Below are 16818 nucleotides of genomic sequence, written 5' to 3'. Positions count from 1 at the left end.
CATAGAGGAAATCGTACTGTCATTGAAAACTCAGCTCAAAAGGATAGTGGCACCCACAGACATAATATACACCTATCTGATGATGTCTGTGGTGGCACCACTGGTTTGGTGTACGCTTTGACAGACATTGGCCGAGCCTCAGTCAGGTTAGTTTGTTCAGGTATTTAATGTAAATTTAGTTTGCAGTAAGAAAAAAAACTCACAACAATATTATTTTGGGTTTAATATACTTTATTTAAACTTTCGCTCACTCTTTGTTTGTCTGTTGTTATGGCTGAGTCCCGTGAGCTGGTGCACCATCAAAAGGGGTTCGGGCAGAAACATTGGACTTATATATACTGTTCCGGCAGGATCTAGCTGCAACCATTCCTTGTTCAGCCCGGGGTGGGGCTCCAAAGACTATTCCTCTTATTTTTATACATCGGCAGATCATTTATAAAGTGAAGTCATTTGACAAAGTGTTATTTTCCGGTGTTTGTTTATGTGTGTATATGATGTTGTTATATATGTTTATTTTGTGTAATGGCAATTATTTGTGTGGTTTTCCCCTTTTTGAGTTAATTGGTGCTGGTCACCAGTGTATAAATTCATGCCTTGTGTTTGAAAGAGTCAGTGGTGTTCTGTGAGAGAATAGGTCTTAAAAATCAAATTATTTCTCAAACGCCTATTCATATTTTTAAGACATTTGTTAAAATGGTCTATTATCTGACCTTCTATAGGGGCTGGTGGAGGAAACTTTACATTTAAAAAAAAAAACATTATGAACTAAAAAAAATATTATTTATTCTGATATAAAATAATAATTCCACAGATTATTACCACTAAATTACATTTTAATAACAAATTAAAATTGTACCACTGCGAGAAAAAAATCATGACATTATAATGGCCTCAGTCAACATCAAAACCAACCACATGACAGTTTAATGTTAACCCTATAAAGCTAAGTAGTTTGGTATGTTTATGACAGGTTATGATGTCTTGGTAATGTTAAGTTGTCATGACAAAGACACTGACAGGTTATGATGTATTGGTTTATGTCAAGTTGTCATAACAAAGACATCGCAAATAATGTCATCTTTGCATCAAAAATGACATAATTTAGTGAATGACACTTAATGACAGTTGTCATAAACATGCATAAAACTGATGACGTCATGATTATGAAGGTGTCATGTCAGACTTATGCACACCCCTTCAAGTAAAGTGTTACCCTTTAGAATTTAGATTATTAAAATGTTCTTCATAATAATACAAAACATTTTCTCTTTACATCTGTTTGCTCCAAGGTCCTTTGGAGAACTGAATATGGATATTGTATTGCTGTGAAAACCTGGTGTTTCGACCAGCAGTGTGATGCACACATGGTCCAGAATTTAAAATTAGCTATTTGAATATGAAAATTACTTGCCACAAAAGTCAGCATATGATATACTGTTACATCTGCTTGTGAACAAAAGCATTTAAAGGTGCACTACGTAGTATTCAGCAAACGTCAGCAAACTACGACTTTGTTTTGAATAGGCGCCCTTGGACGGAAAAGTTACATAGTGTAGTTTTAATGCAGCAATGTTCTTCAGGTAAACAGGTACATTTACAGGTTAATAGAAGTATAATTTGTTGTGTTCTGGTGGGCCAGACTCCATCTCAGAAGTTTCTATAATAGTTCACTTTTTTGTTCCAGGCTAATATGAAGGAAAGCTATGTAAACACTCAATTTAAATAAGTTAAATAGTGCAGTAAGTACTGCATTCTCATTGGTATCTGAAAGCATATGTACCAGAACATCTAATAAACATGCAAAGGTCAGGGGTTTGTTTTGACTAAATGACAAAAGGTCTGGTTCACACTGCAGTTTATTCTGTTCTGCCAAAAATACATCAACAAACATGTAAAGCAACCAAAGATAGATTTTGTTTTACTTGTCATGTAAGGGCAGGGTTATCCGAAATAACCAACACTGCGACATCACATCGCAGTCTATAACCCTCCTGAGGTGACATTAGCAGTTGTTTGTCTCTGTGTAGAAATATAAAGGATTTACAACAACAATAAAAAAGGAAATTGAGGTAAGAAATGAAAATTCTACTTTTGATGGTAATTTACAACGTTGTTAATCCTGTAAAGAAATATTTTTTGAATTAGCCCTAAAATAACATGTTTCCTTTCCCGGATTTAACTTAATATCCCAGTGTCACTTAATACAACTTTGCACTTTATGAGTGATCACGTAACACTTCAACTGTAAAAATGTTAAATACACTATCTGTTAAGTTTATAGAGTTGTTAGCCTACTGTATGTTTTGTGTATTTGCATGTTTCAAGTTTTTGCAATGTTTATAATTTTTTTGTTGTTGTTGTGTTTACCAATGTGAATTAAAATGTTAAAATCAAATAGGAGGAGAAGGGATTGGCTTAAAAATATTTTAAACAATTACATTTGATTTCCAGAGTACATTCATGTTCACATTGTATGCAGTGCTGTCCGTACGGACTAGTACTTGCTTGCCCTGTAGTGGCTTTTTGAGGCGGCCCAGGACAAGACATACTGCTATCAACTCTATGCAATTGATATGCAGTTGGGGCCCTGTCCACAGACCCAAACCTGCATGTCTGTTGTACGTGGCCCCCCAGCCGGTAGATGAGGCATCCATGAAGACCACAGCATGCCTGGACACCTGTTAGACCACTAGAATGGGGGATGCGCATTGGGACTCCACCTCATCTGAGGTACTCGAGCATAGACCGTATTAATAAATCGGAACATGAGTCATTCACGAAAGCCGCCTCAGCGTGCTGAACGCCCAAACATGTGAGACAGTGATTGTGACCATCAACTGCCGATGGCATCCAGAAACACACAGATTGAATGACATCTTGAAAAAGATGCTGGGTCAAACCGTGTTTCTCTTTAAGAAAAGGAAAAAAAGTTCAGATCAGTGCTGAGGCACACAGGGGAAATGGCAGCGGCTCGCAGCGGTTCATAGGGTGCAAGCCCGCTGAGAGCACTCAAAAGGAAAAACGCCCAGCAAGCTGTGAAAACAGCTGTTTATTTTCTTCACTAGCGACCACTGCTGTTGGGCAGCGTAACACCAACACCACAGAATGATCCTCTTCATGAGACTTTGAGAAAACACTGATAGCAGTGTTTGGCTCTGAAGTTGAAAGCGATACGTGTTACTTCCTCTTCCGTATTTATACCCACGCTGCGGGCAGAGGATAAAATGTGTGAACCACATGTCAATGTCCATTGGCTCATTTTTAAAGACTCAAAAAAGATTGGTCCCTGAAAATAGATTCCAATTTGCGGGTCAGTTTCGACATACGTTGAACATGACCGACTAAAAGGGAACCGACAACATTCAAGTACAGCAACTAAAAAAGTTTTCAAAAAGTCAAAAGAGCACGTCCCTTACAACACCATGAGGGTCATGGGTTCGATTCCCAGAGAATTAACTGATCAATTACATTATACTGTGAGTCAAATAAAAGCATCTGCCTCTAATCCTGTAAATGTTCCAGCAGATTAGAAATAACCATTGATGGAACTTGTACTGCTCTACACTGTCTTTCGAAAACTGTTTGGTTGGACCAGTTTTAGACTCTTTTTTAAATAGTACCTTTAATAGACTTAATTTACAATAATTAAAAAGTGAAGAATAAAATGCAGAAAATATTACAAGAAAAAGTAATGAAAACAAATAAAATGTTTTAGTTGTAATGTTTAATACGTTTGAGACGCATACCTTGACGTGAAGCATGTAAAGTCACAAAAATGTTTTGCATTATTCGATCTGAATTCCCTGCTTACAGAACTGTGACAGTGATCCAGAGAGGATCTGTGTGAGCAGTGATGGATGGGAGTCTGTTTGTGCTGCTGCTGCTGTCAGGTTGGTGTGGTCATTTGTAATCTGTGTTTATGATGATGTGTACACATATAGATGTTTTAACATGTTGATTTTAACAGGGCTCTTCTGGAGCAGTTCTGCTCTCTCTCGTCAGTACCATTATATAAATGTGAGAATGTCGTGGCCAGCGGCTCAGAGTTACTGCAGAGAGAAGTACACTGACCTGGCTACTGTAGACACCATGGCTGATGTGAAAAGGCTGGTGGATATAGTGGATGCTGGATACAGTGGATCAGTGTGGATTGGACTGAAGAGAGGGACACAGAAACGCTGGGCTTGGTCTAATGGAGAAAACATATCTTCTCCATACTCTAACTGGGCTCCAAGAGAGCCAAATGAGAATACATATTGTGCAACTTCTAATGACGGTTTCTGGTATGATATGAAATGTAGTTCTACACGATATTTTACTTGCTACAAGGGTGAGTTCTCTGTTCTTTACAATTAAAAAGTACAATTTAACGGAGAAAGAAGAGCTACAAACTGATTTTTCTTTTGCCTCGTAATAGAAAATTCTACGTACATCTTTGTAAAGATTGCTAAGAAATGGAGTGACGCTCAGAGCTACTGCAGACAGTATTACACAGATCTCCCCACCATCCACAACTCTGAGGAAAATGACCAGATTACTAAAATTCTTTTACCTGGATGGTACATCTGGATTGGTCTGTTCCTGGACTCTTGGGAATGGTCTGACAAATGGAGCCTCTTCTTTAGAAACTGGGTCGCAGGTCCACCATCCCTGATTTCAGAATCTGGTGACTGTGTCAGCATGTCAAGAGCCATATCTGGGAAATGGGCCCCTGAAAGCTGTGATCTAAAGCGTCCTTTTATCTGCCATAGATGTGAGTTTCCACAGTTAACAGAATCAAACCGTAGTTGGTTCTACACTCTTGTGAAAACTCCTGTTATAAAAAGCAGAGTATAATGCACAATAAATCTTGTGTTATGTGACATTGTTTAAAAGTTCTTCATCATGAGCTTGCTGACTGATTTCTATTTCTATTGCTTGCTGACTGATTACTATTACTATTGTAAAAGTTAGACCCCCCCCCCCCAAAAAAAAAAAAAAAACATTAAATGTTCATAACCGTTAGTCAGTCAGAAAAATTTACTCTGAGAGGAGCTTTGATAAATGTATGCACTATGTTATATAGCATCCATTACACTTAACCTGTTCTCCAGTATTTAAAGGTGTCATGAACTGGCTTTTTAAAACAAAATTATACTGTTGTCTGAGGTCAACTTATGATGTTTGCATTGTTTTTACATTCATAAACATCAAATCTAATAAGTAATAGGCTATTTTCTACACTGGTTTTGAGGCTCTCTCCTGAACGCTCGGTTTTGATGGCCGTGCCGCACTGGAGACTTGGAAGTAAATGCCAGCGGCTAGGACTGTATAAGATTTGCATATATGATGAGCTTCTACTCCCCTGTCAGTTCACGGGAGGGATTGTTTTGAAAGCTGCAACCAGAATTATTCTCTGACAGGGCTCTCAAAACGTATGTCAAAACAATGATTTATCTCTCATCCACCCGTGACTATTATTTTTCTATTACTTGGCCCACCCGATCAGTGGACATAAGCACGAACCGCTTTTCAAATATCAAGTCAAGAGAGTGACCAATGCAGATCAAGAAATTGTTATTTCACTATTAAAAATTCACCGGCCTGCCAACATGCTTACGTTTTGGTAGCCCATTAGGAAAACACAAAGCCCTGGGACATTGGGCTTTGCAAGCCCTGGCCCATACATGTCCGAGTCTGATCCCGAATCACAATTAACCAACAAATAAGGGATTCTCCAGCCTGTGACAGCGTGCTAGGTATGTTCCGTTAGACGCGTACACATAATCAAAACGATCTGTATCAATGCAATACTATCACGTATAAAAGACATGTTTTACTCACATAAGTGTTGCACCATTCCTGTCGTATCCAATATAGAAGGCACAGCATTGTGTTTTAATCGCAATATGTCTGCAAATCCAGTGTCAACCTACGTCTTGTTTACAAATGATTATCTTGCTATCTTTGGCATGTTCATTGCTCGTTTAGCTCCACGAGTTGGTGGGCAGGTCTACAGAAGCAGTGTACACATTTATCTGTTGAGGCGGCCTTTCCTCCTTCTATTACATCATTGATCAATATATATTTGAGAGCCTCATTTTTCTGGGTCTGGTGTCTAAAAGCTTTTCTTTGACTAAAAAGAAAGTTTTCAGCTGCGAAACTTACAGGATATTCTTATATCATTATGACCTTTTATATATCAAAGTCTATATAAAAAAGTGGTGCAGTAGATGGTGCTCGGTGCTCGACTGGTCGCTCTCTGTGCTGTGTTCTGGGTGCAGGGCAGTGTGGGTCCGTGGTCACCTCTCCAGGTGGTGGGCTGGCAGTCACACGCTGCTCTCTGGGGGGATAGCAGAGAAAAGAGTTAGCAGAGTCTTCTGGAGACATCTCTCACCTTGCTGTCCGTCTCTGCCGCTTATATGGCTGGGACCATATGAGTGGCAGCTGTGACCACTCAGCCGATGATGAGCGGGTACAGGTGCATCCGGTCTGTTTCCAGGACAACGCTGATTGAGGCTCGGGGCGTTTGTCACACCCCCCTGTACAGGGCCGCTGCCGTACGACGACTCCGGGTGTGCGGACATTGTCCTCCAGCACGTTTCCACCCGGGCCAGGGGGAAAGCACTGCAGAAAACTGACTGACCAGGTGCTGCAGATCGGCCTTTTGGGCGGTGGAGAGCTGGGCGCCCATATCCACAACCATGGGAGGTGACTCGGCGAGGGCGAATAGCTGGGGTCCGGTCCCGACCCAACGCTTCAGAAGGTTTATGTGATAGAGCTGGTCTTCCTTCCTCTTCCCGGACAAAAATACTCTGTAAGTAACTGGGCCGACCTTCTCAGTGACAGTGAACGGCCCCTGTCAGGTGGCCAGGAACTTGCAGGCGGCCGTGGGAACCAACACCAGGATGTGGTCCCCTCGGATTTCGGTAGCGGCCCTACCAGATCCATTCCAATACGCTTGAAGGGCACCTCTATGATGGGCAGCGGTATCAGCGGGCTGGGGGGACAAAGACGAGGCGCCGTCCGCTAGCAGGTGGGGCAGGCTTGGCAGAATCTCTTCACTTCGGCCTCCAGGCCTGGCCAATGGAATCGGTCCCGAAGGCGCTGAATGGTGTTCTGAGGCCCCAGGTGGCCTGCCATAGGGTGCGTGTGAGCAATCTCCAATAGGGCCTTGGTCTTGGTGCGGGGCACCACCAGCAGTAATTTTTCCTCCCCCTTCCGCTGGGCGACACAGTACAACAGACTGTTGTTGACCACGAAGTGCAGAGTGGGGTGGGGTGCAGGCTGGAGCTCCTTTCCATCCACCACCCTCACTTGGGTCCAACAGTGCTTCAAACGGTCGTCCTCATGTTGCACTTCGGTGAAAGCCCCAGCCCCAGAGACCTGCTGGTAGAGATCAAACAACAGATTAGTATCACAGGGATACTATCACGGGGAGTATCACCGTCTCTGGGGCTGTCCGAGGCCTGCAACACTGTACGCCGTCGGGACCTCCGGGTCGACTTCTACTTTGGGCTGTTCCTGGCTGGGCTGATGGGCTGGCTGGACGCGGCAAGCTGGCGGTAAAAACCGGGCCAATCCCTTCCGAGGAGGACTGGAATGGGCAGATCCTTGACGATTCCCACTTCCACCGGCCAGGCGCCGGGCGTGGCCATGATGGTCACTCGCCTGGCGGGTACCTCTCTGGTGTCGCTGTGTACACAGGTGACAGACAACTTCGCCTTAGTTTCTGTTCGTGGAGGGAGGACGGTGGTCTTGACTAGACTGACCGCACTCCCGGAATCCAACAGGGCGAGGTACGGCCGGCCGTTGATCTTGACTTCAGCCCGTGCTGCGTTCGCGGTGTGGACTGCATGATGTTGCCAGGGTTCCGCATACCAGCTGCTTGACGAAGCGACCGAGGGAGGGCTCAAAGCAGGTGGTAAATCACAACGCGCTCCGCTACCTGGTGGGCGGTGGGACCCCCGGCCAATAGCCAGTATAGTGCCAGACGGGAGAGGTTCGCAGCCTGAGCCCGGGCGGGCTGGCGCGTATCGTAGGTCCACTTGTGAAACAGCTGTGCCGCGCTTAGCAGTGGCAAGCCGGCCCAGCCTAGGATCTCCTTTTTCAACTCTTCATACGACGTGCTCTGTTCAGCGGTCAGGGCGAAATAGGCGCGGTGGGCTTCTCCCGTCAGTAGTGGCGCTAGGATCTGGGCCCACTCATCTCTGGGCCACACCTCTCGGACGGCGATCGCCTCAAACATCTGAAGATACAGCACCACATCATCATGAATGGTCTTCCGCTGAAGTAATTGTGTCGCTTGGGCCCGGGGGTTAGGTAGCGGAGTTCGCTGGGCGGCAGCAGCGCGACGAGCTCCCGCTCGGTTTCCCCTTGGCGGGCGGCCATGTGTTCCATTATTTGCTGCTGGCGGATGCTCACCTCGGTGAGGTGTTTGAGGAGTTCATCCATATTGCGGGAGGAGCGCCACCTGGGGCAACAGAAAAAGGGATGTGAGCCAAACGAAAACCAAAAATTTCCCTAACCAAAACAAAACCCGGACCACTTCCGAGGTGATACCGGAAGCAGGAACTCAGTGCGGGGTGATCGTGTCGGTACTTCTTTGTGCTTCTGCCCGCATTCTCCACCAGTGTGATGGGGTGAAGAAGAACATGACACAATAGCGAATGTGTACTCAACTGTGCACATTCACTCATGTATGTGTAAAAAAAAGATGTATACTTTAAGCTTTAGGGATGAATCTCCCATCTCCAATCTGCAATTCACATCATACAATTTAATACAAAATCACCACCTTAGAACATAGCTATGTTTCCTCATGAGATCAATCTTGAATGTCAGTCATTTTACTCCCAAACGTGTTAGTTATTCTAAATATTTGTATCATCTTTATTATTAGACTCATAATATTCATTATTTACCTACAAATTTAATTTGCTACGTTTCAGCTTAAATATTTCTCACAAAATGTTGTTTTAGGGCAATGTTTTTTTATGATTGTATCTTCAAGTCTGTCTATTATATTTACAATCCTGTCATTTCCTCCTAAAGTGCAAAAGCCTTCCGAGTACCAGTACCAGTTTATGAATGAAAGCATGACATGGCAAGATGCTCAGAGTTACTGCAGAGCAAGATTCACTGATCTGGCCACTGCTGACACCATGAGTGACGCGGGTTTGCTGGTAAATACAGTGGATGCTGGATACAGTGGTTCAGTATGGATAGGTCTCCACAGTGGGACAGAGTATCGCTGGGTCTGGTCTATGGGCACACATTTCCAGTACAGCGTCTGGGGTCCAGGAGAACCAAATGGAGATGGGGAGTGTGTGAGGAGTTTCAATGGAAGCTGGTATGATGAGAGCTGCAGCACCGTTCTCCCATTTGTGTGTTTCAATGGTGAGTCCTCAAATCTGGTTCATTTTCCCCGACACTTTAGCTGTTCCTGGACTAAGGGCTGGTCTTTGTCTGTGTTTCTGAACAGATAGCTCTGGTTTTATCATCACTGAGACTGCTATGACATGGAGAGATGCTCAGAGTTACTGCAGACAACACCACACGGACTTAGAGAGTATCACCAGCGCAGAGCAGCAGAATCTGATCAGTGATCAAGAATCGCTCTGGATTGGTCTGTTCCGGGACTCTTGGGAATGGTCTGACAAATGGAGCCGCTTCTTCAGAAACTGGGCAGCAGATCAACCATCCCAGAGTTCAGGATCTGGTAACTGTGTCGGCATATCAACAGCCAACTCTGGGAAATGGGCTCAATACAGCTGTGATCTAAAGCGTCCTTTTATCTGCTATGGAGGTGAGTTTCCACAGTTAACAGAATCAAGTGATTCAAACAAAAGATTTCTACATCATTCCTGAAACAGACATCACAAACAACTACCATAGCATGTTTTCATTTTTTAATATATCTTCTATGTTGATGATGAACTTTTAATTTCTCTAGATGACACATTAATTAAAAAGCAGATCGTCAGACTGAAATTGTCCTGTAATGGAGAATGCACACTGAATGATCCTTCACTACAGACTGCCATTCTGAAGGAGGTTTGTCTCTGCCTTAAAAACTTTATTTTCAGTGTCAAATTCTGTTTGCTCCGTTTTGAGTAGGCAAGCAACTCTCATTTCACATTGTTGCTGTTCATAGGTTTGATCTATTTGTTATTGTTGTTGTTCTTCTTCTTCTCCAGATAGATTTGACCCCTTTCTTTTTTTTTTTTTTTTTTTTTGGCTGGTCTTCTATAGATAAGTGAAAAGCTGAAGAGCTTGGGGCTGAAAAGTGATGGCAAAATAAACTGGAGAAAGAGGGAAGATGAAGAGGTGTTTCATCAGGACAGAAAATGTACAGCAAGTTCCAATAATAAATATAATAGAAAGTAATCTTTTATCCATGCCTTTATATAAAATTATAAATAGACTTGAAGAATATTAAGGGTTTTTATTATTTTTAGTAAAAGCAGATTGTGTTAAGGAAGTGTGAAGTAATTGTAGAGAGTTTTATTCCTTTTCCGGGTCAGAACATCTTGGGCTGTTTCGCCAGTGTATAGTGTAAATGCAAATATTGGATACATGTCGCTTTTAAAAAATGACGTAAGCGGGTCGTCAAAAAACTTGGATATAGTCACCAGATCGGAATTGTGCATCAGAGCCTGCAATTAAAGCCATTTGAAACAGCGCTGACTTAATCAACAAAAGTAACATTTAAATCAGTAGAAACATTGAGCAGATCAAGTCAAGTCAAATCATTTATCATGGATTTACTGTGGTAAGTAACACTAACTAACTATGGTATTTTGTCTGAAATGTAGTTAATATCTAATTTTATTTCATTTTTAATGTAGACATGTATTAAATGAGTAATGAAGGCCAAATTACAGTCTATATTTTTTGTCATAAATGTTTTATGCATTTGTATTTATATTAAATGTAGACTAAATACCATATTAGTTCTTTACTTTTTACTATGTAGTGAGGTTTGAGATTTTACCTGTAGTGATCTAAATAGAGTCCTCGTTAATTTAAATAAGAATAAAGTTCTGACTCAGTAATATTTAAATTAAGTTTTACAGATTTCATTTGTGTATTAAATCTGTGTCCTATCACAAGCTACTCCACTGTCAGCACAATCTTTGTCAAATCAAAACATGTAATAGCATATATATATATATATATATATATATATATATATATATATATATATATATATATATATATATATATATATATACACTGTAAAACTGAACTTAAAGATTTTAAGTTAATTTTATTAATTCAGTTTGAATTCAGGTAACAAATCTAACTAAGTCTTAACAACTACATGGTTACTTAAATGGTTTTAGGAAACAGATTGCGGCAAATGGTTTAAGTTCATCAAACTCAAAGTGATTAAGTTACATAAGACTAAGCACAAGCTAACATTGGTACAAAATGAAGACAGAACAGGAGGGTATTTTTAAGTAATTTATTGAAATATAACATTTACATCATAAATACAGTATGCCATATGTTCACAAATATAACTAGACAAAAAATATTAGACTTTTTCACCAAATAAAACAGCACAAACATGTTTAAAAAAGTCATAACATTTAAATAACAAAACATATAAAATAAAAAAAATTATGTAAAAAGGTACGTTTCCTCAAAAAGCAAAAGCACTGTATGATCTTTAATGTACTCTAAGTGTATTGCACTGACCGAAGACTTGGCAGACATCACCACCTCATCTTTAAAGACAATCAAAGCATCCAGTGGGTTTAAAGGTAACGTTCCCTCTTCCTCCTCGACAGTAAGGATGGTGACTGTTGGCTTCTGCACCTGGTCAAGCTCCTTTTTCTATATGCATTGGAAAAAAAGTTTGTATGTCACCACATATAAAAATAACCCTTGTCAGGGCAGACACCATATTTCAATTTTCATAAATAAAAAAAACATTGTTATAAGGAACGGATTATTGTTGATTTAATTGGGCGTGTGCTTATTTAAAACCCTGTAGTTCAATTTTGTAAAGATGTTAAGTTGTTTGTCAGCAAGGTTTAATTGGGGGAAAAACATTTTCAGGGGTGTATCAGCCGAATGTTCTAGACCTTGAATTGAATGACGAATTGAATTGAATTGAATTCAAGCGATAATGCACACATTGCAAAACATTTGTTTTTCATGTCAGTATGTCATAAATAGAAAGAGGCAACAGTTTACTGTCAAAGATTTGTCGCTCACATCACGCCGCATCCAGTGTAGACAACATAACGGACTATAAGGGGCTCTTTTGTCCTGTCGCGCTGCTCACATCCGGTGTAGACAAGGTGAAACAAGACAGATTTGATTAACAAATTTTAAATGGATAATGGCAAGACATCCTTGGTGTAAATTACGTTCTTCTTTCAGATTAATATAATCAGAGCGGTATTAATAAATGTCCTGGTTAATCCAAGCATTATAATGGCAGTAAATGGCTGTCCAAAATTTGAAGGCAAAAAAGTGCATCTATTCATTATAAAAGTAATCCACATGACTCTGGAGGGTTAATAAAGTACTTCCGAAGTGAATCGATGGGTTTATATAAGAAAAATATCCATATTTAACTCGTTATAAAATAAGAAAATAACTAGTTTCCGGCGCAACGATGACGTCGGATATAGCGTAAAAAAGCATAACAGCCACGGCGTTGACGGCGGACGCAGCGTAAAAAACATAAATGATGTGACGATGATGTCGGGCGTTGCACAAGCGTTTTGAATCACGAGAGGATATTTTTCTTACACAAACCCATCGATTTAATTCAGAAGGCCTTTATTATTCCCCCGGAGCCGTGTGGAACACTTTTAAAATGGATGGATGCACTTTTTTGGGCTACAAATTTTGGGCTGCCATTCACTGCCATTATAAAGCTTGGACGAGCCAGGACACGTATTAATATAACTATGATTGTATTCGTCTGAAAGAAGAATGTCATTTACACCAAGGAGGACTTGAGGGGGGGAGTAAATCAGGGTGAACGATTCCTTTAAGCTTGAGCTGAGATTGGTTTATTATGTGTCAAATAAGCTTTTGCTGTGCTCAATGTATATGCTAATGAAAGCCTAAATTAAACGTTTTGAAGACTAGATTTTCAATGGACAGATTAATAAAATTCTTATGTGTTTGGAACAATATGAGGGTTGGTAATTTATGAATCATGACTGAATTTGTATTGGCAAGTGGACTATACATTTAAGACGACTTGAATGATCAACTATCAGTCACTGTAACCACACCATGCATTTATGCTGGTGGCAGCTGAAAGGTTAACATGTTGCTAAATAAATGTAATGTAGTTTTGACATGTGTCCTACCTTGTGTCTTGAAAACATCTCCTGACTCTTCCTTTTAAATAGTAACAGACCTGCCAGGATCGTAGTTTTTTTTATGATTCATGACAAGACTTCTTTCAACCACTGCAAATCTAGCATTGCCAATTACCTTACACCTTTACAAACCCAAGGCAACTTCAGGATAACTGCCAGTGAAAATATAACACACGAAATGTTTCTGTTTATATTAGGAAAGCCGACTATAACAACAACTTTCAAGACTTGACCAGTATTCTCCTGAAGCAATACAACATGACTTTGAATGATAGACAGACTGGACTTTGGACTTTAAGCCTTTTAAAAAAATCATATTGCTTCAGAAGACTTACAAGTTGTGCTAAAAGACATTTATGGTCATAATTACGTTTGCAAAAATAGCAATTCATTCAAAAATTAAAATTGAAGAACAAACTTATATTTGTATGAACATTATGTAACTGTTCATAACGTTATCATTTGCATTTTGCACAGTAACGTTAAAAAATTCCATTGATTTGTTCAATGTTAATTCTAACTTACTTACTCATAGAATTGTAGCCACGTTGCTGCCATTGCACCTTCGTCTTTGCTCTGAAAAGATTTAAAAGCATGGCAACAATGTGTTAGTGTGAGTTTCAAATGAGAAAACGTCATGAGAAACAAATAACAGTTTAAAATTTTATCTAACGTTAGCAAAACAGGATCTAAAATGCTCCTCAAGTCACTTTGTTCACCCCGGAGCTTCAGCTGCTTTAGTCAAATTAACTAGCATCACATATGATAGAGGAAACTCGAATTCGATTAACAATACATTTAAAACGGTTGTAATATAAGGAATGCGTGAGTTTGCATTAACGTTACCTTTTGCTTTAACGTAAGTTAGTTAACGTCACTGTGGCACGAGACGAGAGACATGGAAAGATGGCCAACTGTCTCAAAAGCCAGCGTTTATCTGTCCGACTGTGAGAAAGCACAAACATATATTTTTTAATTCCCCGCTGACAAACTGCAGTGTAAAACAGCATAATTAACTCCAAACGTGTACATTACCGTTGATAACACTGGTGCAATAGCGCATTTGCTCCTAATGTTAGATTGTTTGCTGGCTAACTTTACACACAACATTACTGAGCTGGTTAATCTTCGGATAAACATAAAAGAGGTACGAAAATAACACTGAAAACGTTCAAACATGAGCGAAATATGAATAAATAAGTTTGAAACGCTTACCTTTTGTTTTTCTTGACTGTAGCGCGAGCCGTCCTGCTGTGACTGGACTGAAGGAGGGAAAATGGTGCGGTTTTTGTTACCTCGGACACTCACTGGGATGATACTTTGACATGACTAAATGTAATGACTTTAAAAGAGCTTAATGTAAGACTGTAGGCTTAATATGAGGTAGATTAATGTATATACTATTGTTTATTTATTTTATCAGCTTTTAGTTATTTAATTGGCCATAGATGTAAAATACTAGATTAAATAAATATCTGTAACTTAAACCATTAGAGTTAAAAAGTTTTAGTAACTTATTTAGATTGAGGTTTACTTACAATAATACATTTTTGAGTTAACATCACACATATTTGTTAAGTTGAATTAACTTTTTTGGTAACATTAAGTAAAATGAACTTATTTCATTTAGTGAATTTCACTGTTAGGTTTACAGTGAAGTAAGAACTGTGGCAGTTTTCCAAAATGCTTGAAACAACCTACCTCTCCCTTCTCGTTTCCTCCGACATGATACATTTTGGATTTTAAAGCATATAGTTGAAACCCTTGTGTGGATTTTACCACATTAATTGAAAACATGCTGATTAAGATGTTTCTGTCATAAAGATTCATTAACATGAACAGAAATCAAATTGGCTAGATGTGAAAATGTAATTTCTTACCTCAGAATTGTTGTCCAGAAAATCCCTTGTATTTTTTAACAGAGACTTAAAACTGTTACTATCACCTGAGAAAGACTGTGGACACTTCCGTAAGAGTGTCTAATTTATTATTGGTTAGACTTATTGTTTAAATCCCGGTTTCTTGATTTAGAGTGAGTGCAATTGCAGTGCAACAATGTCTCATAGTAGCCGCTGAGCAAACCGTGTTTTGTTATTTTTTTTATTTATTTTTCATCTACAACACGGCTAAAACACAATCCTCTTATATATTTTCATAATATATTTACTGTGTTAGTTTCTGAGTCCTTACCCCTTTCTGAACCAATCTTCATTTGAGGTTTGAAAACAAACGCAGAATAGAAGACAATTCTGAATAAACTCGTAGTTTTTGCTATTTTTGGACCAAAATGTGTTTTCGACGCTTCTGATGTCACATATGGACTACTTTGATGTTTTTATTCCCTTTCTGGACATGGACAGTATAGAGTGCATAGACTTAGATACGCTGTCGGACTAAATATAAAATCTCTAAACTGTGTTCCGAAGATGAACGGAGGTCTTGCGGATGTGAAACAACATTAGGGTGAGTCATTAATGACAGAAATTTTATTTTTGGGTGAACTAACCCTTTAAGTCACTTACATTTTAGAAACAATATTGACTATTTTTGAAATTGATATTGTTTCAGCAGTGAAAATATTTTAAACAAAGATCACAGCAGAACCACAGCACATCTCGCAGCAACAGTGTGTTACTAAATGATTTAGAGTTTTGAACGAATCAGTTGAGTCTCCTGAGATGCCTTCATCTGATCATTTTTTTGAAGGCAGCATATGTACCCTTCTTTGCCTTTGATATCCCACAATCCTGTGTGTTCCATTCTGTGACAGTGAAGTTAGAGAGAAAAAAGATTTGAAAGTTGCATTTGCTGGTCGGTTTGTTTGTAAATGTACATTTCTGACCAACATTTTCCACTTCTGATGTCATTTCTATCAAGCAATTAGTAATGTAGTAATTAAATATATGTTTACTTATCAACATAGCTCTCCCTATTTTGCTGTACATCATTAAACTGTTACACTTCCTTAGAAATCTGTACAATAATCGTTTCATGAGGGTTTCCTTCATGCACAAATGTTGCCTGACAAGTCATTGTCTGATAAAGCAGCAAGGCAACAAGTCACTCTGCCTAGGTTTTCAGACGCAGCCATTTATAAATAACTGCCTCATTCCTTAACGAATCAGCTATTTGAACACTGCACTTCAAAAACGAGTGTAAAACTGATGTAGTCTACACACAACGGCTGTCTGAATTCACTCACACATTTTCTTTCATTCCTTCACTTCAAGTGAACGTCTCGGGTTATGTGTATATAACCCTTGTTCCCTGAGAGGGAACAAGCACTGCGTCGGAACGACGAATTTGGGAATGCTCCCTAAGCATCAGCGCATCTGAAGTATGAATAAAACTAGTCAAATCCTGATTGGTGTTGCGTCATGACGTAGATGTGACGGCATACCCGGAAGCTATAAAGGGGAGCCCGGCGCATAATAGCATCAATTATCACGATGAAGCAAGCGCTCTTAGGGAATACCCAGTGTGG

General features: G+C 39.8%; 1 protein-coding gene and 1 long non-coding RNA gene across 3 annotated transcripts; one reads left to right on the top strand and one right to left on the bottom strand.

Moving 5' to 3' along the window:
* The first annotated feature begins 3853 nt into the window (after window positions 1-3853).
* On the top strand, window positions 3854-10368 carry LOC137089878 (macrophage mannose receptor 1-like). The gene is made up of 8 exons (XM_067453442.1): window positions 3854-3890; window positions 3968-4330; window positions 4418-4766; window positions 5869-5872; window positions 9057-9378; window positions 9464-9787; window positions 9935-10035; window positions 10234-10368. Exons 1-8 carry the CDS (start codon window positions 3854-3856, stop codon window positions 10366-10368), a joined length of 1635 nt encoding a protein of 544 aa, XP_067309543.1.
* Window positions 10369-11373: 1005 nt separating this feature from the next.
* LOC137089738 (uncharacterized) lies at window positions 11374-14634 on the bottom strand. Of its 2 annotated transcripts, XR_010907775.1 has the most exons (4): window positions 14550-14634; window positions 14181-14279; window positions 13864-13910; window positions 11374-11823 (listed from the first exon to the last, which is right to left on the bottom strand). It is a non-coding gene; the product is annotated as an uncharacterized lncRNA (long non-coding RNA). The 2 variants fall into 2 exon arrangements; XR_010907774.1 differs by having other exon boundaries at window positions 14181-14612.
* Window positions 14635-16818: the final 2184 nt, after the last annotated feature.

This window comes from Pseudorasbora parva, chromosome 9 (assembly GCF_024679245.1).
Source record: "Pseudorasbora parva isolate DD20220531a chromosome 9, ASM2467924v1, whole genome shotgun sequence".
Classification (NCBI taxonomy): Eukaryota; Metazoa; Chordata; class Actinopteri; order Cypriniformes; family Gobionidae; genus Pseudorasbora; species Pseudorasbora parva.
The sequence above is the reverse complement of the archived record's forward strand: the minus strand, read 5'-3'. Positions and strand labels throughout refer to the sequence as shown.